This window comes from the organism of the source record quoted next, unplaced genomic scaffold, assembly GCF_019419815.1.
Source record: "Pyrus x bretschneideri cultivar Hongxiangsu unplaced genomic scaffold, Pyrus_bretschneideri_v1 Contig62, whole genome shotgun sequence".
NCBI classification, from domain to species: Eukaryota; Viridiplantae; Streptophyta; class Magnoliopsida; order Rosales; family Rosaceae; genus Pyrus; species Pyrus x bretschneideri.
Genome location: NW_025999801.1, coordinates 658586 through 685777, shown reverse-complemented (window position 1 = coordinate 685777; position 27192 = coordinate 658586). Strand labels below are relative to the sequence as shown.

General features: G+C 38.5%; 2 protein-coding genes and 1 long non-coding RNA gene across 4 annotated transcripts; all 3 read left to right on the top strand.

Moving 5' to 3' along the window:
- The first annotated feature begins 136 nt into the window (after positions 1-136).
- On the top strand, positions 137-4876 carry LOC103933623 (disease resistance protein RPV1). Its single transcript, XM_048572675.1, is given in 5 exon segments — positions 137-695; positions 1416-2523; positions 2736-2976; positions 2979-3044; positions 3144-4876. Coding segments are annotated over 5 exon segments (3627 nt in total). The 5' UTR covers positions 137-216.
- A 10745-nt stretch (positions 4877-15621) lies between these two features.
- On the top strand, positions 15622-16934 carry LOC103933622. Of its 2 annotated transcripts, XR_665149.2 has the most exons (3): positions 15622-15987; positions 16085-16193; positions 16643-16934. It is a non-coding gene; the product is annotated as an uncharacterized LOC103933622 (long non-coding RNA). The 2 variants fall into 2 exon arrangements; XR_007253984.1 differs by having other exon boundaries at positions 15622-16193.
- Positions 16935-20885: 3951 nt separating this feature from the next.
- On the top strand, positions 20886-26802 carry LOC125471821 (disease resistance protein RPV1-like). The gene is made up of 4 exons (XM_048572618.1): positions 20886-21526; positions 22250-23354; positions 23695-24006; positions 24106-26802. Exons 1-4 carry the CDS (start codon positions 21048-21050, stop codon positions 26011-26013), a joined length of 3804 nt encoding a protein of 1267 aa, XP_048428575.1. The 5' UTR covers positions 20886-21047; the 3' UTR covers positions 26014-26802.
- Positions 26803-27192: the final 390 nt, after the last annotated feature.

Genomic DNA, 27192 nt, shown 5'->3' with positions numbered 1-27192 from the left:
AAAAATATATATATGAATGTTACTTTCTTTCATTTGTATTTGTTATTGGACTTTAGCCAAACGACCATTCTTTCCCGGCAACTTCAAAGCTCCCCCCTTGAAGATGCATCCCATTTTTCTAGTGAGAACCAATGAAGGGGGTCGTTGACCTGCAGTCTTGAGTTTGTTAAGGGGCTACACGAGACTCACATTAGGCTGTCGATCTTGTGCTTGTTCATGGCTTCTTCTTCTTCATCTGTTCCTGATTGGAAATATGATGTCTTCTTGAATTTTCGAGGCGAAGACACTCGCAGGACCTTCATTGGCCATCTCTACAAAGCTCTAGTTCAGAACTCAATCAACACGTTCATTGACGCTGAACAGCTCAGAAAAGGCAACGGCCTTTCGCAGCTACTCACAGCTATAAGCGACTCGAGGCTTTCAATTGTAGTTTTTTCTCAAAACTACGCTTCTTCCACATGGTGCTTGAAAGAAATCGTCCAAATACTGCAATGCATGGATCAGAAGAAGCAGATTGTGATTCCCATTTTCTACGAAGTAAACCCATCTCATGTTCGTAAAATCGAGGGAAGTTTTGAGAAAGCTTTTTCTAAACATGAACATGATCCTAATGCCGACGTGGAGGAAGTGCAGCGGTGGAGGTCCGCTCTACAAAGAGCCCCCAATTTATGTGGCTGGGATTCACAAAATTACCAGTAACTCATTCCTTCATAATCTTCTGAACTTACTAGTTTAGAAGTTTAGCTAATTTCCTGTTTTGGTCTTTTTAGTCTCGAAGAAAATTCTTATTTCGTTTATAGTCGCTAATTTCCTGTGGTTATAATTAATGTTGATACAACTAGAACCAAGACTTCCTTCGCAACCCTCTACAAAATTGAATACCCACCAACTGTCTGCAAAACTTTCCACCGCCACACCTAGATATTTTCTATGAGAAGGGAAGAGGAAACTAATTTAAAAAATTAGGGGCCCTTGATATTGATCTTGCGGTGAAGAATTCACTTGTTTTTATTTACGTTTTCACATGGGAAGACGTAATTTGTACAAAACCTCTTAATTTTCTCCCTCTTTCATGATGAGGAAAGACCAGGTGTAAGAAGCAGAGAGGAGACATAATTTACAAAAGACGTTGTCCAACGTTAATAAGTAAACAAGAACAAGTTAAATTAATTCTTCAAACCGCAAGACCAATATATATATGGCCACGATTAAAGGGTCTATAAAACATCTGGGGAGGATATACATGACTAGTTCTCTTATATGTTGATTGAACTTAGAAGAGTGCATTGAGTAAATGAAAGAAGAATAAATTGAGAATTATTGGGTCGTTACTTTGTGTTTTCAATGACAGTGTGATGAGTGTTATATAACTAGCAATCGCAGGACTTCACAATACTGTTTTTCAAATTTGGCAGGGATGATGCCAAGCTTATTGAGTTGATTGTAGATGATATTTTTAAGAAATTGATCAACAACTTATCAAGTGAAAAGAGTGGCTTGGTTGGAATGGATTCCCGCTTACAGAAAATGGATTCACTATTATGTCCTGAGGTCGGTAACGTTCGCCTTGTTGGAATATGGGGTATGGGCGGTATAGGAAAAACCACCATCGCTAGAGCTGTGTATGACAAAATCAATCATCACTTCGAAGGTCGTTGCTTTCTTGAAAATGTCAAGGGACGTTTTCCCTCCACTGATGCAGGTGAAGCACCACTAGATATGCAGGCAGAACTTCTATCTAGTATCACAATTATGAAGGTGGGGAGTTCAGAGATTTTGAGAAATGGCTTTCAGAAGATGATGGAAAGAGTTGGTAAGAAAAAAGTTTTACTTGTTCTGGATAATGTGGAGAGTTCATCCCAAATTGAAGCCTTAATTGGAAAGCAACCTTCATTTGGTGGCGGAAGTCGAATCATTATAACAACTAGAGATAAGCAGTCACTAAGTAGACTTGGTGATCAGATATATGAGCCCGAGTTGTTAAATGACGATGACGCTCTTGAGCTGTTTATGCAGTACGCTTTCAGTACAAAGCAACCCACAGAAGAATACATTGATCTGTCAGGCCATTTCATAAAATATGCTCAAGGTTTGCCTTTAGCACTTAAAGTCTTGGGAGCATTTCTCGATAACAAAAGTGTACTTTTGTGGAAAGATGAGTTAAAGAAAATAGCGAGAAACCCGCACCTGGGAATTCAGAAAGTCCTTAGAACAAGCTTTGATGGACTAGATGGTTTACAGAAGGAAATATTTCTTGATATTGCATGTTTCTTTAAACAAATGAAGAAAGACTTCGCAATACGGATTATGGAAGGTTGTGACTTGCATCCCCATACCGGATTAGACGTCCTAGTTGGAAGAGCTCTTGTCGTTATCTCATCTGACGGTGTACTTGAGATGCATGATTTATTAGAGGAAATGGGTCGTGAAATCGTACGTCAGGAATCATCTATAAAAGAGCCCGGGAGGCGCAGTAGGCTGTGGAGCTATGAAGATGTGCATCATGTGTTAACTCAAAAAACGGTGAGAAATGCACTCCCCCTCCCCTCCATTAATGTAACTATTTCGAATCTTCTTCCTCCCTTTACGTTAGTAAATTTAAATAATAATAATTATTATTATTATAAAAAGTATAATGCTTCAACTTTGACCAAAATCCAATTCATGAGAAACATGTGCATTAGGTGTTATAATCTTAAGTTTTGTACTCACTCCATTTGCAATTTTGGTTATAGGCTACAGAAGCAGTTGAAAGCATAATTGTGCATTGGCCACATGGAGACAATGTGGTGAAATTAAACACCGCTTTTGTTGAAATGACAAAACTAAGACTACTTAAAGTCTATACCCACTATTTACGACCACCGATCAGGAAGTCCGTTGATCAATGGAAATACGAGGATCTAAAGTTTCTCTTTAAAAAATTAAGTTATCTATTCTGGGACAAATGTCCCCTAAAGTCTTTATCATCCAATTTTAACCCAGAACTCTTGTTGAAATTGACATGCAATATAGTTGGGTTGAACACCTCTGGAAAGGAACTAAGGTACGTTCATCATTTGCCTATATACTACTTTTAAATGGTTTAGTTTTTAAATGCCTTATTATGTATGTAACACATATTTTCCCTGATGTATATTGACAACCTCTTGGAAAGTTGAAGATTATCAATTTAAAAGGCTCTCATCGTCTTAAGGAAACACCTGACTTCACTGAGGCAAAGAATCTTGAGAAGCTAATTCTTAGTGGATGCACAAGGTTATATGAGGTTCACCCATCCATTTCTGCCCTTGAAAAACTTATCCTCTTGGATCTAAGTTGGTGCGGCAAACTCAAGACCTTTTCAAGCAACATTTGTATGAAATCTCTTGAAACCTTTGATCTCTCTTTTTGCTCAATACTTGAGAAGTTTCCAGAGATTTCAGAAGTTACGGAGAAGCTTTCAAAGCTTTATTTGCAAGGGACTGCAATAAAAGAACTGCCTCAATCAATTAACAATCTTACGGGGCTTGTTACCTTGAATCTCGAATATTGCAGAAAACTTGAGATTCTTCCAAGCAGCATTGTTCAACTGAAGTCACTGCAATTTCTTAATCTTTCTGGTTGTCCAAAGCTCAAGGCCTTTCCAAGAAATGTCGGAAATATGGAAGGATTAAGAGAGCTTCGCTTGGATGAGACATCTGTTGGAGTCCTTTGCCCATCAATTTCATCTCTTGAAAACCTTGAGATTTTGAGTCTAAAGCAATGCAAGAAATTTCATAGCCTTCCAAAGAGCATTCATATGAGATCTCTTCGAACCCTTAATCTTTCTAGCTGCTCAAATCTGTATAATTTTTCAGAAATTCCTGAATTTATGAACCTATTAGAGCTTAATTTAGATGAGACTACAATTTCAGAACTGCCATCGTCCATCAAAAAGTTTACAGGACTCGTTACCCTGAGCTTGAAGGATTGCAGAAGATTAAAGATTCTTCCAGGCAGCATTCGTATGAGATCTCTTCAAACCCTGAATGTTTCTGGCTGCTTAAATCTGGAGAATTTTCCAGAGTTTCTAAAAGTTCTGAAGAACCTAACGGAGCTTCATTTAGATTGGACTATATTTACGGAGCTTGAATATGAGCAAGCTTTTCGCAGCCGACAATTTAAGTTTTCGGGGATTGCAATTGAAGAATTGCCATCCATAATTTATAGTCTTACGGGACTTGCTACTTTGACGCTACGGTATAGCAAAGACTTTAAGAGTCTTACGAGCAGCATTTGTCAACTCAAGTCCCTAAATTATCTCTCTCTTTCTGGTTGTACAAAGTTTAAGGTGTTTCCAGACATATTAGAAAATATGGAAAGATTAGCCAGCCTTGATTTGGATAGAACATCTATCAGAGAGCTTCCCGCATCAATTGAACGGCTTCAAGGGTTAGTGTCGTTAAATCTGAAAAACTGCAAAAGCCTGGTATATCTACCGGAGAGTATCTGCAATTTGTTAAGCCTCGAATGGCTCACTCTCCATAGGTGCTCAAAACTTTCGAAGTTGCCTGAAGACTTACAGTATTTGAAGTGCCTTGACATAGAGGAAACTGGTATACATGGTTACCGCCCAGAACAGCTTTTCATCACTTTGGGGGATTTGGCTCAGTTTCGAAGCACTGCACCTATGATTAATGCGATGGTCCCAAACAATGAGCAAAATGAGAAAGTAGATGATGTGGAATCCTGCCTTCCCTGGAAGGATGATTCAGAAACTTTGACTGATCCTGAGGAGTCAAGCTATGTGGAATCCCTCTTCCCCGGTAGGAATGATTCAGAAATTTTGATTGATCTTGAGGAGTCAAGCTATATGGAAGAGATGAGGCAGCGACATTTGGAAGAGACCAGGTAGGGACATCGACGTTTGGAAGAGATCAAACGTCGACGTTTGGGGCTGGGGTTTTACCACAAAAGGTCTTAGTAATTGTTAGAAAGGGGTAATCGTATTTAAACTCATTCATTTTCTTCCCCCCGATGTGGGACTGCCAACAAATTTCTCATCATATTTTCACTGATCCGGAGGAGTCAAGTGATGTGGAAAAGATGATGCAGCGACATTTGGAAGAGATGAGGCAGCGATGTCGACGTTTGGAAGAGATAAGGCAGCGATGTTTGGAGTTCCTTGAGTTGGAGGGAACTGTAGCATCTCTTTCTTTAAAAATGATAATTTCTCAGCACTTGGGGGCATTTGGATCAATGTCAGAGCACTGCACCTTTGAGTGATATGGTGGACTCAAGCTACGGGGAAAAGTAGGCGGTGGTTGTTAAGGCAATTTTGAGTGATCTCAAGCAATCGAGACATGAGGAAGAGAAGAATGAGAAGGCGGTGGCTGCCTCAAGGAGAGGTGGGAGGATATGGGATTGTATCTGTGGGTCACGGGGTGATGGGGATTGAGGTATTTGGCGCATCATCACTGGTATAGTAGTAAGACTAAGGGACCTGGGAGAGGGAAGAAATGGTGATTTTGTGTGGTAAGAGTTTGCGACTCTTTCGTGTTTTGAGTTGGTTTCTGCTTCTGAGAGCTCTTCTATTTAGTTTTTTTCTTTTTCGCATATTCTTTCTTCACCTGCGGTGGTCAGTATTTACTTATCTGTTTGTACGATAAAGTTGTTTTTTCTTTCTTTTCAATCAGGTATGTAGTGTAAGTGATTAAGCATTGAAGCTGATTTCTTAAGCCATCTTAACCAAAGGGCCTATGTTTAGCCCTCATCAATAAATACAAAACTTACCAAGCAGTCTTTTGGCCTTTGAGTGTAACATCAATTTCAAAGGAATGTCCATTCTAATTTTATCGAACTATATACATCAATCAAATGACCAATAGGAGGGCTGCAAATCCTGATATTTGATTATCTCGAATAAACTGACCTAGCTTCCAAGCTCATGGACTAGGCTGAAATCAGCCAACGGGTTCTCAAAAAAACCCATGGTGAACTTGACAAGCAGAATCCTTCCTGTAGCATCATCAGTACGATTCATTGGGACAACGTTATTCTTAACCAGGTTAATGGGATCATTAATGAATAGTTGATAGGGACCATGACCTTCAAAACACAGAGAACCATCTTCAAAGTTTTATAATTTCGAACCAGAAATTATCTTCTTTCATTTATGTAAAAGGTTTTTATATAAAATAACAAGCTAGAACTGAAGCTTGGACAGAGTATGTGTAGTTTGAATGTGGCGGCGAGGTAATCCTGTCAATACCCTCCCAGTCTGATATAACAAACCCCTGAATGTTCAACCAAAAACACCTTGTGCTGTTAGCATGTAACAGTGCAGAAAACAGGTAAGGGTGCACAAGAACTACATCAGAATGTTGTTTGAATGTATTATGATGGCTACAAAGACAATAATATGTAATGCCAAGGTTTCGGTTGTCGTCCAGAACAATTCATCATTTTTGGGGGATTTGGCTTAGTTTCAAAGCATTGCACCTATGATTAATGCCATGGTCCCAAACAATGAGCAAAATGAGGCGGTGGCTGATGAGGAATCCCTCATCCCCTGGATCGATGATTCAGAAATTTTCACTGGTCCTGAGGAGTCAAGCTATGTGGAAGAGACAAGGCAGCAACATTGGGAATTTCTTGAGGTAGGGAGTACGCTAGAGGGAAGACAACAATCAAGGATCAACTGGTTCCCACCCAAAACGACAAACTTTCAGCACTTTGGGGTATTTGGATTAGAATCAGAGCACTGCACCTTTGAGTGAGATTGTGGACTCAAGTTACGAGGAAAAAGAGGCAATGGCTGTTGAGGTAATTTTTAGTGATCTAAAGCAGTCGAGACATGAGGAAGAGAAGGAGGAGAAGGTTGTGGCAGCCTCAAAGAGAGGTGGGAGAATATGAGGTTGCATATGTGGGTCATAGGGTAATGGGGATTGAAGTATTTGGCGCATCATCACTAATATAGTAGGAAGACTTAGAACATGGGAGGGGGAAGAAATGGTGATTTTTCTATGGTAGAATTTGTGACTCTTTTGTGTTTTGAGAGCTCTTTTTTTTCGAGTATTTCTTTCTTCGCTTACAGTTGGTACGTGATCAGTATTTACTTATTCATATGTGTGGTAAACTTGTTTTTTCTTTCTTTTCGATCAGGTATGTATTGTTAGTGATTAAGCCTTGAAGCTGATTTCTTAAGTTTAAGTTACTAAGTCTTGTTCTTATTTGTTTGGATAGGAAACGGATGGCCAAGATTAGACTAGCTCATAGGCTAGGATTGTGCCAGCTGTCATAGTAGCTGACTTTTTGTCGTAGATATACTCATGCAAGACACATAAGTATGAGACACTTGTGATGCATGTGGAGTTTGTAATGGTTCCTTCTTGTATTTTCTCTCTTTTTTATTTAGTGGGCGAAATTGAATCAAAGAGGAAGCTGGAGCTACGTTTACCAGTTTGCTTCTCATCTCTTTTCTTTTCAATTCTTCTTCTGAGTTTCATCAAATTCTGCTAACTAAAATTACAAATTAAAATATAGCATCCATATGTATTGCGAAGTTGGCCTTTCAAACTGCTAATTCTAGATGACCCAATCTTATACATCGATCTTCCCTAACAAAGCATGTGTACCAAACTTCAAGATCACAAATTTCCAAGAAACTTAAAGATCAAACTCTTTAGCAGAATAAATGGTTGTTGGAACCAGTCACTAAACCCTAGCATGTCACCTTGTATCACAAGTCTCCAAGTAATCATGGATGCACAAAGTCAACCGCCAGTTTTGCTTTCCAGCTTTCTAACTTTCTCTCCTCCTTGATTCAAGGCACTTAACTTGCTGATAACTTCTTGGTCTTGGGTTTGATGTAAATCACCTTAAATTAAGGAAAATCTTGTATCCTAGGTTTACGTGGTCTCTAGGGTTTCATGTAAAGATGGTTGCTTATAATCATTCACTTTTCTTGCCTACATATACTGCCATGTGCATTCAAAACTATTTATGAAATCAAAATACTTTGAAACTAAAATCCACATGGTATCAGAGCAGTGTCATCCTTGACCTCTCTCTCTGCTCGTTTAGTTTCCGTTGCTATTCTTGTGCGCTTCTGTAATGGCTGAGGAAAGCTCAATTAATCTTGAGGGAGAAGGCTCGCAAGTAGCTTCTTACCTTGCAGGTAGCTATTTCGAGTTTCTTAGACTCCAAAGTCAATATCAACAAGCACCAATGCTCGATGTTGCTGAATGAGCTCAACTACCTTCCTTGGTCTAAGGCAGTTTCACTTACCCCAATAGGAAGGGGAAAGTTATGGTTCATCAATGAAAGTTACTGTTATGTCCTTGCTACTTAACACCATGGAGAAACATGTTGTTGAGATATTTAGTTATTCTGAATCTTCACAAGATTTGTTGAAATCTATGAAGCAAATGTATGGAAACCAGAACAACTATGTTTGGGTATTCCAGTTGAAAAGAGATATCACTTGTCTTCAGCAAGAAAAGAAGTCATTTGTTCAACATCTTGGCAGTTTAAAGACTATAGGGAATGAGCTGGATGTATACCTTCCCCATACCACGGACTCTACTATTCTTCTCAAAAGAGCTGAGAAGGATAAGATCTATCAACTGCTTGCAAGTCTCAGCTTAGAATATAAGGATATGAGGAGTTACATATTAATGAGTGCGGAGCTACCACCATCCAAGACTATTTGTGCTACGATACAACATGAAGAAGCAAGCAGGGTGATGAATATAGAGTCTAAGCTCAAGCTATCAAAGACTCGAGGATATGTTGCAAACCACAGGAGCCATGATTCCAAGGTACAGAAGGGAAATAATCCACATCTTAAGTGTAAGTACTGAAATGTTACTGGTCACACCGAAGAGAAGTATTGGGACTTACATCCTGAACTTAAGCCCAAGTTCAAAGACAACAGGATGATGGCTCCAAAATCTCCATCAGTGGTTCCTTTCAAAGCTCAACGTGTTGCCAACAATGCTGTCAGCTCTCTCACTCATGGCTTGGTGTACTTCACAATTAACCCTGTGACTCTTATCAACGAGTTTACGACCTACTTGCAAACTAAAAACCATGGAGAAGCTGCACAAACATCAAAGGGTGAAGGGAACAATCACACTGCACTTCTTGGACAGTTTGTAGGATTTCTAGCTGATCATGATCGTGTTCCACGTGATATAGCTCCAGGTATCTTCAAAGATTCTCAACTGCACTACAAACTAGTATTAATCATGATTATTAGATAATTGACTCGAGTGCCTCTGATCACATGACAAATAAAGCTTCAAACCAACATGATTCCAAGCCTTATCAAAACCATCTCATGTGTCAGTTGCAAATGGAAAAAATGTCTCAGTTATGGGAAAGGGAAAACTAGGTTTAGTCTCAACACCATAGAGTCTACGGCCTTATAAGTACCATCTTTTCCATTTCAATTGATGTCAGTAGGACAATTCACTAACACTCTAAATTGCCTAGCCATATTCTCACCCACAAATGTAATTCCCTTTAGGATGCTTTCACCAAGAGGAAGATTGGTGAAGGATTCTATCAAAATGGCCTTTATTATTTTTGCACGAAGCCCTCTTTATCAACAGCCCTTCAAGTTCAACCAAGCCCTTCCAAGGATCAACAAGTTTGGCACCAAAGGCTAGCTCACCCATCCGAAGTTGTTTTGTCAAAACTATTTCCAAAGTTTTGTCACCCATTGATTAAGTGTGATACTTGTCATTTCTCAATTTTTGCTAGGTTACCATTTGGAACCTCAATGTCTAGGTCTAGAATATCTTTTGAACTTGTTCACACCGATGTATGGGGTCCTACTATTGAATCAATGGAAGGTTACAAATATTTTGTCATTTTTATGGATGATTACACTCGTGTCACTTTTCTTTATCTCATGAAGGCTAAAAGTGAAGTTCCGACTATCTTTTAAGACTTTCATACATTTGTGTCAAATCAACTCCATTCAACTATTAAAACACTGAGATTAGATAATGGTACTGAGTTTTTATCCAACGACATGGTTGAATACTTGAGTTCACAAGGAATTGTACATCAAACCAGTTGTGTGGGTACCCCACAACAAAATGGGATTACTAAGCAAAAGAACCGGGACCTACTTGAAAAAACTTGTGCACTAATGTTACATATGAATGTTTCAAAGAAGTTTTGGTCCTATGCATTTTTAACAGCTACATACCTCATCAACCGACTCCTAAGTCGGGTCCTAGGGTTTAAATCTCCTTATGAAACTCTTGAAAAGAGACTTATCAAGTTGTCTCACTTGAAAGTGTGGTTGCTCATGCTTTGTTCATATACAACATCAACATTGTGACGAATGGGATGCTAGGGCTGAAAAATGTGTGTTTGTAAGGATTCACCTACACAGAAGGGATATAAATGCTTCAATCCTCGGTCCAACAAATGTATTGTCTCCAGAGATGTCTTCTTTGATGAAGACACCATTTTCTTTCAACCAAGAAGGCATGCTTCTTGTGAGGGGGAGTCTTTACAAGATTTGTTTCCATTACCTATGTGCACAAAGCATGATGATGATGTTCTAGCAGTGCATAACACTCATGGTAATGAGTAAGTAAGCCAAGTCACGCATTCTTCAAATTCGCAGGTCATCTCACAAGGCAACATTGAGCATGAATTTGAAGATCAAGTTCACAATAGACAACCATCACAGTCAACCCAAGGTGTACGAAAAAATCCTTCTGATGCAAGAAAACCTCCAGCAAGGCTCTTGGACTATGTCATTTATGCCTCAAGGTATCTTTAGGTTTTTCGATGCGTAAGGGAACCCAAGGTCTTACCTTAGATTTTTCAACGTGCCGAATCTGAATTCATTGTCCGTTTTCCCAAATTCGACCATTTTAGTAGAGTTTTATTAAATGGCTTCTATTTCTGCTTAGGTGCGTCAGTGGGAAGTAACACCATCCTTGCTAGTCCGAGCGGATTCCAGGCAATGAAATATCTGTGAGTGGACACCTTCTTAACTTGCATGTTTTTATAAAATATTAGGCTTGCATTCACGAAAAGCATGATTATTTATGATTTATCGAATTTACGTTTTACGAAAGGTTATGAATTATTGGATTTTTGTATATGAAATGCCACGGATTTACGGATATGATTTATTTATGGTTTATGAATATGAATTATCATGGATTTATGAAATGAGGATTTAAGCCTTTGAGCCCCAGATTGATATGAGATTTTTGAGATATGTTTTCGGTGCTTATCTAAGGGGTTATCATACAACACATACACACAACCAAGTATGTAGACGTCTATGGCCATATGACACAATTGAGGATATTTATGACATACTCCCAGCTTCACTAGCCTGAGGCTAGTGTCAATGTGTGATGTTATATGTATATGTTTCTTCTTTGGTGTAACCCAGAGTCGTATAGCTTCACCTTCAAGTGATGGACTATGATTTCTTCATTGCCATAACCTGATGTCGTACAGCTTCACCTTTGGTGATGGTTATGCCTTCAAGCCACTATGATACCCCTAGTGAGTACATCATCGATGAGATTTATGGATTTGGATTCAAGTAGCGATATTTCCATTAATGAGCACTGGATTTTACGTACTTGTTTTACGAATGTTTTCATGGCATGTTAGAGTTTTCAGAAAACCTACTATGTAGTACTACATATATGTTTTCAAAATAGGGGGTTAGTATGGTCATAAAGAAAATGGTTTTTATTATTATTATTATTATTATAAACTTTGGTCCACTCACCCTTTTAGTTTTGCGCCCCCTTTGAAAGTTAGAATCGAGGCATACAATCCTAACATCAGGGCACTTCCGCTTAGGTATCTTCAAGTCTTCTCAGTGTAGGACCCACTTTCTTGGTAATCTCATTTATTTTAAAATATTCCTTCGTACTTCTCTTGATTAGTTGTATGCTCTAAACACGTTCCTGCAATTGCATACTTCATTATATTCCTAAATTACATATTTTATTTATGTTAGTCCTTTCGTTGTAACTTGCATGCATGTTAAAATAGTTTCGTCACTCTCAAGTGTCGACCAACACATGCCTATCCTGTTATTTAGAGATATTGAGGTTGGGGCTTGTCAACCTACCTTGAGCAAGAGCAAGGAGCGGCAACTAAAACTTGAAACTAGAGGAAGGGCGTTGCTTTGGATTTAGGACTTGGAGTTCAAAGAGAGAGAGAAACCACGTTTTTTTGCTTATTTATTCGGATTTAAAACCATAAAAGCAAGTAGTGGATTTGTGTTTGGGGACAGGTAGTAGAAGAGAGGTTTTTTTTTTTTTTTTTTTTTCAATCATTGTATATGGGTAGGAAAAAAAAGTGAAGATAAACGGGCTTTGAGAAAGCATAAGAAAAAAGATATGAGATCAATGGTGCTTTTATTGCAAATTACGAGGATAGAAATTCAAATAGTTGGGTTTTGTTAGGGTTTGAGACATGATAGTCTAAGAAGAAGATACCTCAAATTTAACAACACGCTCGAATATGCGCATTTTATCGGATTAAGAGTTGTATTATTTATTTTTGAATGTCAAGTAAAAGAGTTAACAAAGTTATTTTTCAGCTAAGTCATAGAACATGTGACAAAATATTAGTGAAAAGACACAACAGAGACAAAAAAGGGAGGCATCAGTCCTACGACCAAGTCACCAATGATGGCTCCCATGACGCTACACCAACCCATTTATTAGTTTATATAATTGAATAATTTATCTCCACACCCATATAAGGTGGCTCCGGGTATGTTGTCCTGAAAATGATGTCTCCTTGATGTCTACTCCTTTGTTTATTTGACTCATGTATTACCACTTAACTCTAACCTAACTGTGTTAACTTTTACTAAACTGTAAAATTAAAGGTACCATAGCTGATGAAACCTTTTAGCATCCTAAGAAACCCTTCAACATCCTCCCCCAATCTATCACCGCAGCCACCATACCCAACCTCTCCACCATGCATTTCGGCCACGAGATGGATCGATTAGATTAGATATTATCAATCTGTCACCGCAGCCACCAACCCTAACCCTTCAGCATCCTCCCCCAATTGATCGATGTGATATTCTCAAATTTCAAACTTCACACATTGTTTGCTGGCTGTGAAAGGACGGATCGATCACATACCGACCGATTAGATATCCCAATTTTCAAACTTTAAACTTCACACGTATTGACGAGAGTACTGGAATTTGAAAAGAGAGAAGGGAAAGGAAAGAAAGCTTTGCCGCCGTGAGGAGCAGCATCGGCGGCGATGGGGTGGTGTCATTGGTGTGGTTGCAGTGGTCGGCGGCGATAGGTTGTGTGGTTGCAGTGGTCATCGGCAATGGGATTCTGTAGTCGCAGTGGATAGTTATCGAATAGGTTTTTATTTTCTTTAATTTTAATTTTTCAATTAGTTTATAAAAAAATTAACAGTTTAACATTAGTGTTAAATTAATAGACAAATGTCAAAAAATTAAGAACGAGACACAAATGGGACATCAAATTCGGGACAGCAGATCCCTGGCCACATAAGGTGGCCCACATTTATTATTTGTGATATTCCATTCCAAAATTTATTATTTATTTTTTGTATTTTGAATTTCTAGGTGTGTTTGGTTTTTATATATTTATCTTCCAGTCTTGAGAAAAGTGGTTTGATGGGTGTTTTGGTCATTTTACATTTCACTTCGGTGTTTGGAGGTGGGTTTAGAGGCATGATAGATGGAGAAATCATTGCAATCCCATAGCGCGACAGAATGACATTTTCTATATGTAACTGCTCTAACTTGATATCTTCTTTATATTTCTTTTCTATACTTTGAGCTATATGGCAATGTTAGTTGTGACTAGAAACTTTCTAAACTTTTCGAGTATTTGGATAAATATGTTACTTGTGATGAGAAACTCTCTTAAAAAAAAAATTTTGTGTACATGTGTGAAAAGCATGGGGTAATAGTGCTCAGCAATCATTCCATTATCATATTAAAATTAAAACAGGAAATTTACGAAGGAGGGGGACATAAAAGCAAACCTTGTTGAGGAAATATATAACAAGTAAGAAAGGGGAACCTAAAAGCCACCCCATGTACAAAGTAAAACAAATAGTAAAAACAAAATCATCTGAAACGATAATTGGTAGAAATAGAAAGATCATGACATAAGCAGAAGCTACACACATAAGGAAAACCATCAATTCAAAGGGATTGATAAAAATACCCTTAATTGAACTGAGATTTTTCACAGAATGACCAAAATGATTGATGGTGGACAATCTCAATGATCACTTCTATTGATTTTAAATTTAAGAACCAAAGTGAAAATTTATGTCAATCTTAGAAACTATTTTTAAAAAAAATTAAAAGGCTTACTAAAATATGAATATTACTTTCTTTCATTTGTATTTGTTAGATACTAACTCCAACTCTACACACACACACACACACACACGCTAAAAGAGAAAATGAACTGAAATATTGTTCATAAAGAAGTGTGATACCTATTTTGCCCTTACTTGCTTTGTTTATTTCGTTTGTGCCATGTTTCACACGTGCTGGTCATCAGGCACTGTTCTATAACAGTAAAATGGCAAAAATGTCCTTGCAATGCTACTCTGACTGCCTTTTGTTTTGGCTTCTCTATAATGAATTCTCAGTTTTGCCCATGCTGGCCACGCGTCCGTCTGCTTCCATACGATGTCGACGCGTTGGTCTTCTGGAGCCTTCCATCCTTTTCGATACATGTCTCATAAACGCTTTTCTTCCTCTCAATCCTCACGTTTTCTGGCTCACTAATCTTGGGTTCTCTCTCTCTCTCTCTCTCTCTCTCTCTCTCTCTCTCTCTCTCTCTCTCTCTCTCGCTAAGAAAAACGAACCAATCAAAATTTGTGCAGATATTTTTCTGAAAAAATGGATATGATATGTTGTTCTTCCTTCCTTCCTCCTCCCCATCCGTTGGACAACATCTCCTCCATTTCGACCTCTCCCTTGGAAACCCATCGGAGACCTCTTCAAGTTTCTTTGTCATAATCTTTGGAGAAAGAAATTTGATTTTTTTTTATTTTTTAAGTTTTTGGTTTGTGGGTTTTTTATTTTTTATTTTTTTTGCAGGTAAAGAGGTTTCTTTGTCAGAACCTCTGGAGAAAAAAATTTGATTTTGTTTTTAATTTTTTTTATTTTAAGTTTTTGGTTTGTGAGTTTTTAATTTTTTGGAGAACCTTGCATTTTGTGAGTTTTTTTTTTTCAGATTTTTATCTTGGTTTTAAAAAAAAAAAAAATTCTTCTGTTATATTTAAAAATATTTAAGCTTGGTTTGATTACGATTGTGCCTAAACAAACCTTTGGTTGCTTAACTTGGGACAAAATAATGTGTCGATTAACAAGTTCCGCTCCGCAAGCCAGCAGTCGCTCTTGCATGCTTAATCTTACAAATTTGACAATATTATCTTTTGAGAGAGTCCATTAGTTGCTCTGCTGCTGCTTTCCTTTACGAATCTGTCCATTTTCTATTTTTGTGGTTAAATTTTTGTATAATGTTATTGTGTGAGATTATGGTTATCTTATCATTTGTTTAGGTTATGATTTTTAGGCTCATCATTTCTGTGTTTCAGCTACGAACATTTCTGATATTGACTAAGGTATTAATCTCTTTGTCTCAAAAATTTGAAATCCTATTAGTTTAGCGAACTTTATATATTATTGGGCAATATGGTTATGCTTTCGTTGTGTCTGAGAGACAGAGCACTGATCCAGTTTGTGATCAATTGCATTTAGGGGTTTTGATTTGGTCATGATGTTGCAGATTGAGACAAGTTTTGGGAAAGAAAACACATTTAATTAAGTTTGGAGTTGATTTTGTTTGAGTTTAGAGGGGAAGTTCTCTAGCCGATTTGGGGTGGGTAATTTTGTGTTTACAACTATGAATTCTGTGCAAATTTCATTTTTTTGATTTTGGGGATTTTATTTCCAGGCTAGAATGCCGTCGTTTTCTAAAGCCCTCTGTGCTCAAGGTAAGAAATTTAAACTTTTGGTGGATTTGGAGTTTTGATTAAGTTTGATCACATTGTTTCGGTATAATAATTTACTTTGATTAAATTGGAGTTGCAGCTAAGTTCCATTGCGTTCTCGGATGAGTTGGTTTGTTCTAAGTTTCGGATAAAGAATTATTTCCATTTGGTTATATATACATTCAACTCCAAACATTATATAACCGAAGGTATGCAAGAATCAATGTTGATTTAAATAGACAGCATTATGTATGTATTAAAAAATATTTGACACCACAGTAAACCTATTTAACTATTGACTTATCAGTTTTGATCATTTTTCTCCCCTCAAACAAAATGCAAATTTAACTGTGCAAGGTCAGGAATATGCACCTGTCCTTGGGGTTTTCGGTTATGTGTTTTAATAGAATTATAGATTTGAGTAATTAGATATTTCAGTAAAGTTTTAACAATTTATGATGCTATTTGTAAAAATTGGTCAGGTATTTCTTTAACAACTATAATATCATTTAATTCCAATTCATAATTACTTATTTTTTTAATCTGTTAGTAAATTTTTATACTTTATGTCCAAATACATATATAGTAATGTATACATATAATTTATTAAGTTTTTTAATGTTGCTGATCATTTTGAGTGTGTTCATTTTGTGTGTAGAGAGTGAAAACTGCACTGCTCACAAAGGCAAAACAAGGAATAGCTTCTACATATGGGAATAAGAGTGGCTAGTTTGATCGTAATTGCTTTTTTGATTTGGTTAAATCAAAGTTAGGCTTGGGTCTAATTCAGTTGTTTGCTTGCACAGGTTGAAGTCGCTAGCTTTATAATGCTGGTGACTGAAATAAAACCCGAGTTCATGTTAAAATGATATCATAATTTTCATTATGGTGAGAACTGAGAACTTAGACCCATTTTTTATCTTTCCCATTTTTGAAATTTAGAAATTGAATTACTTTTTTTTTACCTTTTTGTGATCATGCATTGAGAATTTGTTAATTGTATTAATATTATGAGGTAGGATTTATACTTTCTAAGATCTATTTCTCATGTTTAGAGATTGCTTGATTCACTTAGATGTGATATAAGTTGATGTGTTTATACCTGTAAAACATAATTTTTCACACAATTTCTAACCCCGCAGAAGCGCATGCCAAACTTTCTAATAAAACCTAAAATTTAAATTTTAAATTCCTTCCAATTTGCTCCGACTCTTGGGTAAAACCACTGTTCTAAAAATCTCCGCCTAGCGCCGCCTATGCGCTAGACGGCTGGTCACCGCCTTGATTAATGCTTAGGCGTTTGAAAATTAAGAAAGGGCCCATAGACCTACTGAGGCACCCAGCCAGACCCACCTAGGCATCGACTCACTTAGGCAGAAAATAGATAACTTTCATTTTGCCTTTCATTTTTTTTTTCAATAAATTGTAAGAGACTTGTCGAATACTTAAATGTTTGTTCCCCATGTTTACATTATGTTCCAATTGTCACATCCCCGCCCGGGGTGGATCACTTCCCGAGCCCGCTTCACCACCGTAGCACGATATTGTCCGCTTTGGGCTTACCATTCCCTCACAGTTTTGTTTTTGGGAACTCACGAGCAACTTCCCAATGGGTCACCCATCATGGGATTGCTCTGGCCTTCTTCTCACTTAACTTTGGAGTTCCTACGGAACCTGAAGCCAGTGAGCTCCTAAAAGACCTCGTGCTAGGTAGGGGTGGGAATATACATATAAGGATCACTCTCCTAGGCGATGTGGGATGTTACAATCCACCCCCCTTAGGGGCCGGATGTCCTCGTCGGCACACACACGGCTAGGGTTAGGCTCTGATACCAATGTCACATCCCCGCCCAGGGCGGATCACTTCTCGGGCCCACTCCAACACCGTAGCACGATATTGTCCGCTTTGGGCTTACCATTCCTTCACGGTTTTGTTTTTGGGAACTCACGAGCAACTTCTCAGTGGGTCATCCATCATGGGATTGCGTTGGCCTCCTTCTCGCTTAACTTTAGAGTTTCTACAGAACCCGAAGCCAGTGAGCTCCCAAAAGGCCTCGTGCTAAGTAGGGATGAGAATATACATATAAGGATCACTCCTCTGGACGATCTGGGATGTTACACCAATACTTCATAATATACGTGTCATTCTATTTTGTAGTTTATGATGAAATTATATATATTTTAAGTATAAACATACACTTATTTACATGAAATATAATGGATTTAGTTAAATCCGCCTAGTCCGCCTATGCGCTAGGCCCTAGCTCGCCACCCGATTAGCACCTAACGTCCTTTAGAACCTTGGTAAAACTGATTTTTGACCGACAAATTTAACACAAGAAACCGGGTTAGGTTAAAAATTATGACCCACTCTGCGCGTGGACGCGCTGAGAAAGAGAGAAATCTGCACACTTTAACACGCTAAAAGGAAGCAACGCACCAAAAAGCAAGGGAAAAAGGGATTTGCTAAGAGGACTGGGGCTCAGCCTGATGGAGTTGTTGGCCACATGTGCAATCCCACTTGCTAGATTAGTGGACTTTATTTAGCCAAAGCAACCTTTTATTTCCTGGGAACTTCCAAGCGCCACCACCCCTCTTCCCGGCGGCCGAAGATGCATCTCATTTTTCTAGTGAGAACCGATGAAGAGGGTCATTGCCCAGCAATCTTAGGTTTGTTAAGAGCAGTTCCACCCTAAATACTTTACTCTAGCACCCAGAGTATTTATCCACTCAAGTGAACAGTAATAGACCTCAATGAATAGTAATAGACCAAAGCATCTCTACCCTTAAAACAAAAAATAGGCTCGTCAATTTTATTAAAATATTATTATTTTTTATTATCAAATAATAAAAATTAATTATTTTATTTTTAATTTTTGACTTAATTTTTTTTAGGGGGAAAAAACGTAGACCGTTGATCTGTGATCAAACGATCCAGTTTAAAAGTGAAATTCAAATTTTTTTTACCGTTGGAAATCCAACGACAGAAATTGGGCCACGTCGCCCACCTGGGGGAGATGTTAGTGCGCCTACGCCATTAGGCCCCGCCTCTGATTTTGTTGTTTGCTACTCGTGCGCCACGTGCCACGTGCCACTCGCAACAACACAAATGGCCCATCCCAAGGTCTGTCAAAAATGGGCTGGTCTGGAGACCAGCTTGGGCTGGTCTGGAGACCAGCTTGGGCTGGGTGTCAAGCAAACACACGGGCTGGAGTGAATTGACAGGGTACTAGCCTGGTTTTTTGACTGGGTGATGGGCTATTCCACCTCCGGTGGAACTGGTCTAAGGGGCTACACGAGACTGACATTAGGCTGTCGATATTGTGCTTGTTGATGGCTTCTTCTACTTCATCTGTTCCTGATTGGAAATATGATGTCTTCTTGAATTTTCGAGGCGAAGGCACTCGCAAGACCTTCATCGGCCATCTCCACAAAGCTCTGGTTCAGAACTCAATCAACACCTTGTATATCAGGTTTGCTTACAAAAGACTAATCATTGTATTCTCCTTGGCCTTTTAGGACACATTATATGTGTGAACTACATGTTTCTTTTGTTTCTTAAGGAAACAGAACTTTTTTGGAAACCATCTCTTTCTAATCAAAGACTTTCAGTTTCTTCCCACTCATTGTACAATGTGTTTATATGCCAGCTTTGTGTTGAATTTATTCAATTTAAATGTGTTTTATTCATCCGATTACGCCTGAAATAGCTGGTTCCCATTGATTAGTTTATATAATTGAGTAATTTATCTCCACACCCACAGAATGTGGACCACATTTGTTTTAAGGTGTAACTGGAATATAAAGTTTATACAAAAACTAATGAGTGAAGAGTTATCATTATTGGGTTTAAATAATTTTTTTTTAATCAAGTCTTCTCAAAAAAGATTGATCTGATTTAAAAGTTGTTCATCTATATTTGTGATATTCCATTCCAAAATTTATTATTTAATTTTTGTATTTTGAATTTCTATGTGTGTTTGATTTTTATTTATTTATTTTTGAGCCGTGAGAAAAGTGGTTTGATGGGTGTTTTGGTCATTTTACATTTCACTTCGATGTTTGGAGGTGGGTTTAGAGGCAAGATAGAGAAATAATTGCGATCCCATAGCGCAACGGAATGCTCTAACTTAATATCTTCTTTATATTTCTTTTCTATATTTTGAGCATTTTGACTCTATGGCAAGTTAGTTGTGACTTAGAAACTTTCTAAACTTTTCAGAGTATTTTGATAAATATGTTGCTTGTGATGAGAAACTCTCTAAATTTTTTTTTTTTTTTTTTGTGCATGCGTGAAAAGCATGGGGTAATAGTGCTTAACAATCATCCCATTATCATATTAAAATTAAAAGAGGAAATTTACGAACAAAGGGGACATAAAAGCAAAACTTGTTGAGGAAATAACACAACAAGTAAGACCGCAGGGGAACCTAAAAGCCACCCATGGACAAAGTAAAATAAATAGTAAAAAAAAATCATCTAAAACAACAATTGGTAGAAGCTGAAAGATTATGACATAAGTAGAAGCTGCACGCATAAAGGAGTTTTGGATCACCAATAATATGCATCATGATCAATTCAAATGAATTAACAAAAATACCCTTAATTTAACCAAGATTTTTCACAGAATAACCAAAATGATTGATGGTAAACAACTTCAACCATCACTTCTATCGATTTAAATTTAGAAAACCTTAGAGACTATTTTAAATAAAAATTAAAAAGATTAGTAAAATATGGACGCGCTGAGAAAGACAGAAAGTTGCGCTCTTTGACGCGCTAAAAGGAAGGCAACGCGCCAAGAAGCAAGGGAAAAGGAACATGCTGAAGGGACTGGGGCCCAGCCCGATGGGGTTACCGGCCAACATGTGCCGTCCCACTTGCTTAGTGGACTTTATTTGCCCAAAGTGACCCTTTCTTTCCTGGCAACTTCCAAGCGCCCCCCTGGAGATGCATCTCATTTTTCTAGTGAGAACCAATGAAGGGGGTCGTTGACCAGCAATCTTGAGTTTGTTAAGGGGCTACTTGAGAATCACATTAGGCTGTCGATCTTGTGCTTGTTGATGGCTTCTTCTTCTTCATCTGTTCCTGATTGCAAATACGATGTCTTCTTGAATTTTCGAGGCGAAGACACTCGCAAGACCTTCATCGGCCATCTCCACAAAGCTCTGGTTCGGAACTCAATCAACACCTTCATTGACGCTGAAGAGCTCAGAAAGGGCAACGGCCTTTCGCAGCTACTGACGGCTATAAGCGACTCGAGGCTTTCGGTTGTAGTTTTTTCTCCAAACTACGCTTCTTCCACATGGTGCTTGAAAGAACTCGTCCAAATCCTGCAGTGCATGGATCAGAAGAAGCAGATTGTGATTCCCATCTTCTACGAAGTAGACCCAGCTGATGTTCGTAAAATCAAGGGAAGTTTTGAGGAAGCATTTTCTAAACATGAACATGATCCTAACGCCGACATGGAAGAAGTGCAGCGGTGGAGGTCCGCTTTACAAAGAGCCCCCGATTTATGTGGCTGGGATTCACAAAATTACCAGTAACTCATTCCCTCATAATCTTATTCACTTAGTAGTTTAGAAGTTTAGCTAATTTCCTGTTTTGGTCGTTTTAGTTTTGAAGAAAATTCTTATTTCGTTTATAGTCGCTAATTTCCTGTGGTTATCATTAATGTTAATACAACTGGAACCAAGACTTCCTTCCCAACCCTCTACAAAATTGAATACTCACCAACTCTCTGCAAAACTTTCCACCACCACACCTAGATATTTTCCATGAGAAGGGAAGAGGAAACTAATATAAAAAATTAGGGGCCTTTGATATTGATCTTGCGGTGAAGAATTCACTTATTTTTATTTACTTTTTCACATGGGACGATGTCGTTTGTACAAAATCTCTTAATTTTCTCCCTCTTTCATGATGAGGAAAGAGCAGGTGTGAGAAACAGAGAGGAGACATAATGTACAAAAGACGTCGTCCAACATTAATAAGTAAAAAAAGAACAAGTTAAATTAATTCTTCAAACCGCAAGATCAAAATATATGGCCGCTATTAAAAGGTCTATAAAACATCTGGAGAGGATATAGATGACTAGTTCTCTTATATGTTGATTGAACTTAGAAGAGTGCATCGAGTAAATGAAAGAAGAATAAACTCCTGAGAATTGTTGGGTCGTTACTTTGTGTTTTCAATGACAGTGTGATGAGTGTTATATAACTAGCAATCGCAGGACTTGACAATATTGTTTTTTCAAATTTCGCAGGGATGATGCCAAGCTTGTTGAGTTGATTGCAGATGATATTTTTAAGAAAGTGATCAACATCCCATCAAGTGAAAAGAATGGCTTGGTTGGAATGGATTCCCGCTTAAAGAAAATGGATTCACTATTATGTCCCGAGGTTGATAACGTTGGCTTTGTTGGAATATGGGGTATGGGCGGTATAGGCAAAACCACCATCGCTAGAGCTGTGTATGATAAAATCAATCATCACTTCGAAGGTCGTTGCTTTCTTGAAAATGTGAAGCGACGTTTTCCCTCAACTGATGCAGGTGAAGCGCCACTAGATATGCAGGCAGAAATTCTATCTAGTATCACAGATATGAAGGTGGGGAGTTCAGAGATTTTGAGAAATGGTTTTCAGAAGATGATGGAAAGAGTTGGTAAGAAAAAAGTTTTACTTGTTCTGGATAATGTGGAGAGTTCATCCCAAATTGAAGCCTTAATTGGAAAGCAACCTTCATTTGGTGGCGGAAGTCGAATCATTATAACAACTAGAGATAAACAGTCACTAAGTAGACTTGGTGATCAGATATATGAGGCCGAGTTGTTAAATGACGATGATGCTCTCAAGCTGTTTAGGCAGTATGCTTTGAGTACAAAGCAACCCACAGAAGAATACATTGATCTGTCGGGCCATTTCATAAAATATGCTCAAGGTTTGCCTTTAGCACTCAAAGTCTTGGGAGCATTTCTCTTTGACAAAAGTGTACTTGTGTGGAAAGATGAGTTAAAGAAAATAGCGAGAAACCCGCACCCGGGAATCCAAAAAGTCCTTAGAACAAGCTATGATGGACTAGATGATTTGCAGAAGGAAATATTTCTTGATATTGCATGTTTCTTTAAACAAATGAAGAAAGACTTGGCAACAAGGATTATGGAGGGTTGTGACTTCCATCCCCATACCGGATTAGACGTTCTAGTTGGTAGAGCTCTTGTCACTATCTCATCTGATGGTGTACTCGAGATGCATGATTTAATAGAGGAAATGGGTCACCAAATCGTACGCCAGGAATATATAAAGGAGCCTGGAAGGCGCAGCAGATTGTGGAGCTGTGAAGATGTTCATTATGTGCTAAATAAAAAAAACGTGAGAAATACGCTCCCGTCAGCTCCATTAATGTAATTGCATTGAATCTTTTCTCTCCCAGTAATATTAGTAAATTTTAAAATAATAATAATAATAATAATAATACTTTTGGTACTGTTCACTTTTAACAAAAAACCACATTTTTACATTTTCCTAGTACTATTCACTTTTATTTGCCATTTTTCATTAAAATAAAGTTTGTTTGAATTTTTTGTTAGTTTTCCTTAATAATAAAAGTAAAGCTTCAACTTTGACCAAAATGCAATTCATGAGAACCATGTGCATTGGGCGTTTTAATCTTAAGTTTGTACTCATTCAAAGTGCAATTTTGATAATCCAGGCTATGGAAGCAGTTGAAAGCATAATTGTGCAATGGCCACACTCAAACAATGTGGTGGAATTAGATATCGCCCTTGCTCAAATGCCAAAACTAAGACTACTCAGAGTCCATACCCACTGTTTACTACCAGAGGGCGAGCCGGCCGATGATCACTGGCAATACGAGAATCTAAAGTTTCTCTCTGAAAAACTAAGTTATCTGTTTTGGAACAAATGCCCCCTAAAGTCTTTATCATCCAATTTTAACCCAGAGAATCTTGTTGAAATTGACATGCAATGTAGTTGGGTTGAACACCTCTGGAAAGGAACTGAGGTACGTTCATCATTTGCCTATATACTGCTTTTAAATGGTTTAGTTTTTAAATGCCTTATTATGTATGTAACACATATTTTCCTTGATGTATATTGACAGCGTCTTGGAAAGTTGAAAATTATCAATTTAAAAGGCTCTTATCGTCTTAAGGAAACGCCGGACTTCGCTAAGGCAAAGAATCTTGAGAAGCTAATTCTTGGTGGATGCACAAGTTTATATGAGGTTCACCCATCCATTTCTGCCCTTGAAAAACTTGTCCTCTTGGATCTAAGTTGGTGCGGCGAACTCAAGTCCTTTTCAAGGAACATTTGTATGAAATCTCTTGAAACCTTTGATCTCTCTTTTTGCTCAAAACTTGAGAAGTTTCCAGAGATTTCCAAAGTTATGGAGAAGCTTTCAAAGCTTTATTTGCAAGGGACTGCAATGAAAGAACTGCCTCGATCAATTAACAACCTTACAGGGCTTGTTACTTTGAATCTTGAATATTGCAGAGAACTTGAGATTCTTCCAAGTAGCATTGTTCAACTCAAGTCCCTGCAACTTCTTAATCTTTCTGGTTGTCCAAAGCTCAAGGCCTTTCCAGAAAATGTTGGAAATATGGAAAGATTAAGAGAGCTTCGCTTGGATGAGACTTCTGTTGAAGGCCTTGCCCCATCAATTTCATCTCTTCAAAACCTTGAGATTTTGAGTCTAAGGCAATGCAAGAAACTTCATAGTCTTCCAAGCAACATTCATATGAGATCTCTTCGAACCCTTAATCTTTCCAGCTGCTCCAATCTGTATAATTTTGCACAAATTCCTGAAGTTATGAACCTATTAGAGCTTAATTTAGATGAGACTGCAATTTCAGAACTGCCCTCGTCCATCAAAAACTTTACGGGACTCGTTACCCTAAGCCTGAAGGATTGCAGAAGATTAGAGATTCTTCCAGGCAGCATTCATATGAGATCTCTTCAAGCCCTGAATGTTTCTGGCTGCTCAAATCTGAGGAATTTTCCAGAGTTTCTAAAAGTTACGGAGAACCTAACAGAGCTTCATTTAGATTGGACGCTAGTTGCGGGAGTCTCTCCCGGCCGAGAAAATTTTAAGTTTTCAGGGATTGCAATTGAAGAATTGCCATCCATAATTTATAGTCTTACGGGGCTTGCTACCTTGACGCTACGGTATAGCAAAGACTTTGAGAGTCTTACAAGCAGCATTTGTCGGCTCAAGTCCCTAAATTATCTCTCTCTTTCTGGTTGTACAGAGTTTAAGGTGTTTCCAGACATATTAGAAAATATGGAAAGATTAGCCAGCCTTGATTTGGATAACACATCTATCAGAGAGCTTCCTGCATCAATTGAACGGCTTCAGGGGCTAGTGTCGTTAAATCTGAAAAACTGCAAAAGCCTGGTCTATCTTCCGAACAGTATCTGCAATTTGTTAAGTCTCGAATGGCTCACTCTCAATGGGTGCTCAAAACTTTCGAAGTTGCCTGAAGATTTATGGTATTTGAAGCGCCTTGACATAAAGGGAACTGGTATACATGGTTACTGCCCAGAACAGCAATTCATCAATTTGGGGGGTTTGGCTCAGTTTCGAAGCACTGCACCTAAGATTAATGCAATGGTCCCAAACATTGAGCAAAATGAGGCGGTGGCTGATGTTGAATCCCGCCTCCCCTGGATGTGGCGCCATGTGGAAGAGAGGCAGGATCTATGCGGAAGTCAAGCTATGTGGAAGAGATATGTGGAAGGGAAGGGGCGCTATGTGGAAGAGAGGCAGCAGGATATTGCGGAATCAAGCTATGTGGAAGAGATGCGGCGTTATGCGGAAGAAGCGGCAGCGGAAAGGCGCTCTGCGAAAGAAGTGGAAGAGATGCGGTGGCGCTTTGCGGACGCCGCCGAAACTCTGCGGAAGAGATGCGCCTCCGCGAAAGAGATGGAGCGGCTCTCTGCGAAAGAAGCGGAAGAGATGCGGCATTTGGAAGAGAAGTGGCAGCGACATTTGGAAAAGATCAAACGTTGACGTTTAGGGCTGGGTTTTACCCTAAAATGCCTGGGTACCTGTTTCTAAGGGGTAATCCTATTTAAACTCATTTGTTTTCATTTCACCCATCGATGTGGGACTGCCAACAAATTTTTCATCACATTTTGACTGATCCTGAGGAGTCAAGCTATTTGGAAGAGATGATGCAGCGACGTTGACGTTTGGAAGAGGAGGCAGCAATGTCTGGAGTTCCTTGAGGTAGAGGGAACTGTAGCATCTCTCTCTTTAAAAACGATAATTTCTCAGCACTTAAGGGTATTTGGATCAGTGTCAGAGCACTGCACCTTTGAGTGATATGGTGGAATCAAGCTACGGGGAAAAGGAGGAGGTGGCTGTTAAGGCAATATTGAGTGATCTCAAGCAGTCGAGACATGAGGAAGAGAAGGAGAAGGCGGTGGCAGCCTCAAGGAGAGGTGGAGGGATATGGGGTTGTATCTGTGGGTCACGGGGTGATGGGGATTGAGGTATTTAGCGCATCATCACTGATATAGTAGCAAGACTAAAGGACCTGCGAGAGGGAAGAAATGGTGATTTTGTGTGGTAAGAGTTTGCGACTCCTTCGTGTTTTGAGTTGGTTTCTGCTTCTGAGAGCTCTTTTATTTAGTTTTTTGCTTTTTGGGGTATTTCTTGCTTCACCTGCGGTTGGTACGTGGTAAGTATTTACTTATCCGTATGTGTTGTAAAGTTGTTTTTTCTTTCTCTTCGATCAGGTAATGTATTGTTAGTGATTAAGCCTTGAATTGGAAATGGATGGCTGAGATTAAACTAGCTCATAAGCTAGGATTGTGCCGGCTGTCATAGTAGCTGACTTTGTTTTAGATGTACTCGTGCAAGACACGAGTATGAGAAGCATGTGATGCATGTGAAGTTTGTGACGGTTTCTTCTTGTATTCTCTCTCAGCTTGCGTCCTCTTGTTCCGGGTCATGGAGCTGCAATGGGCGGTGATCTGGGCAATTAGAAGGGACTAAGGGGTGTGATACCCAAAAAAAAGTTGTGATAATCAGCTCCTCGATGTTTCTAGTAAATTTTAGGAACGACGTTGATTAATTTTCAACTTCAAAGACTAAGGTGACGAACAACGTCACTTTCAAGGATTATTTATGATAAAAATCCAAACTATCTCAAACATGCATTTTTCACATAATTCATTACTATGT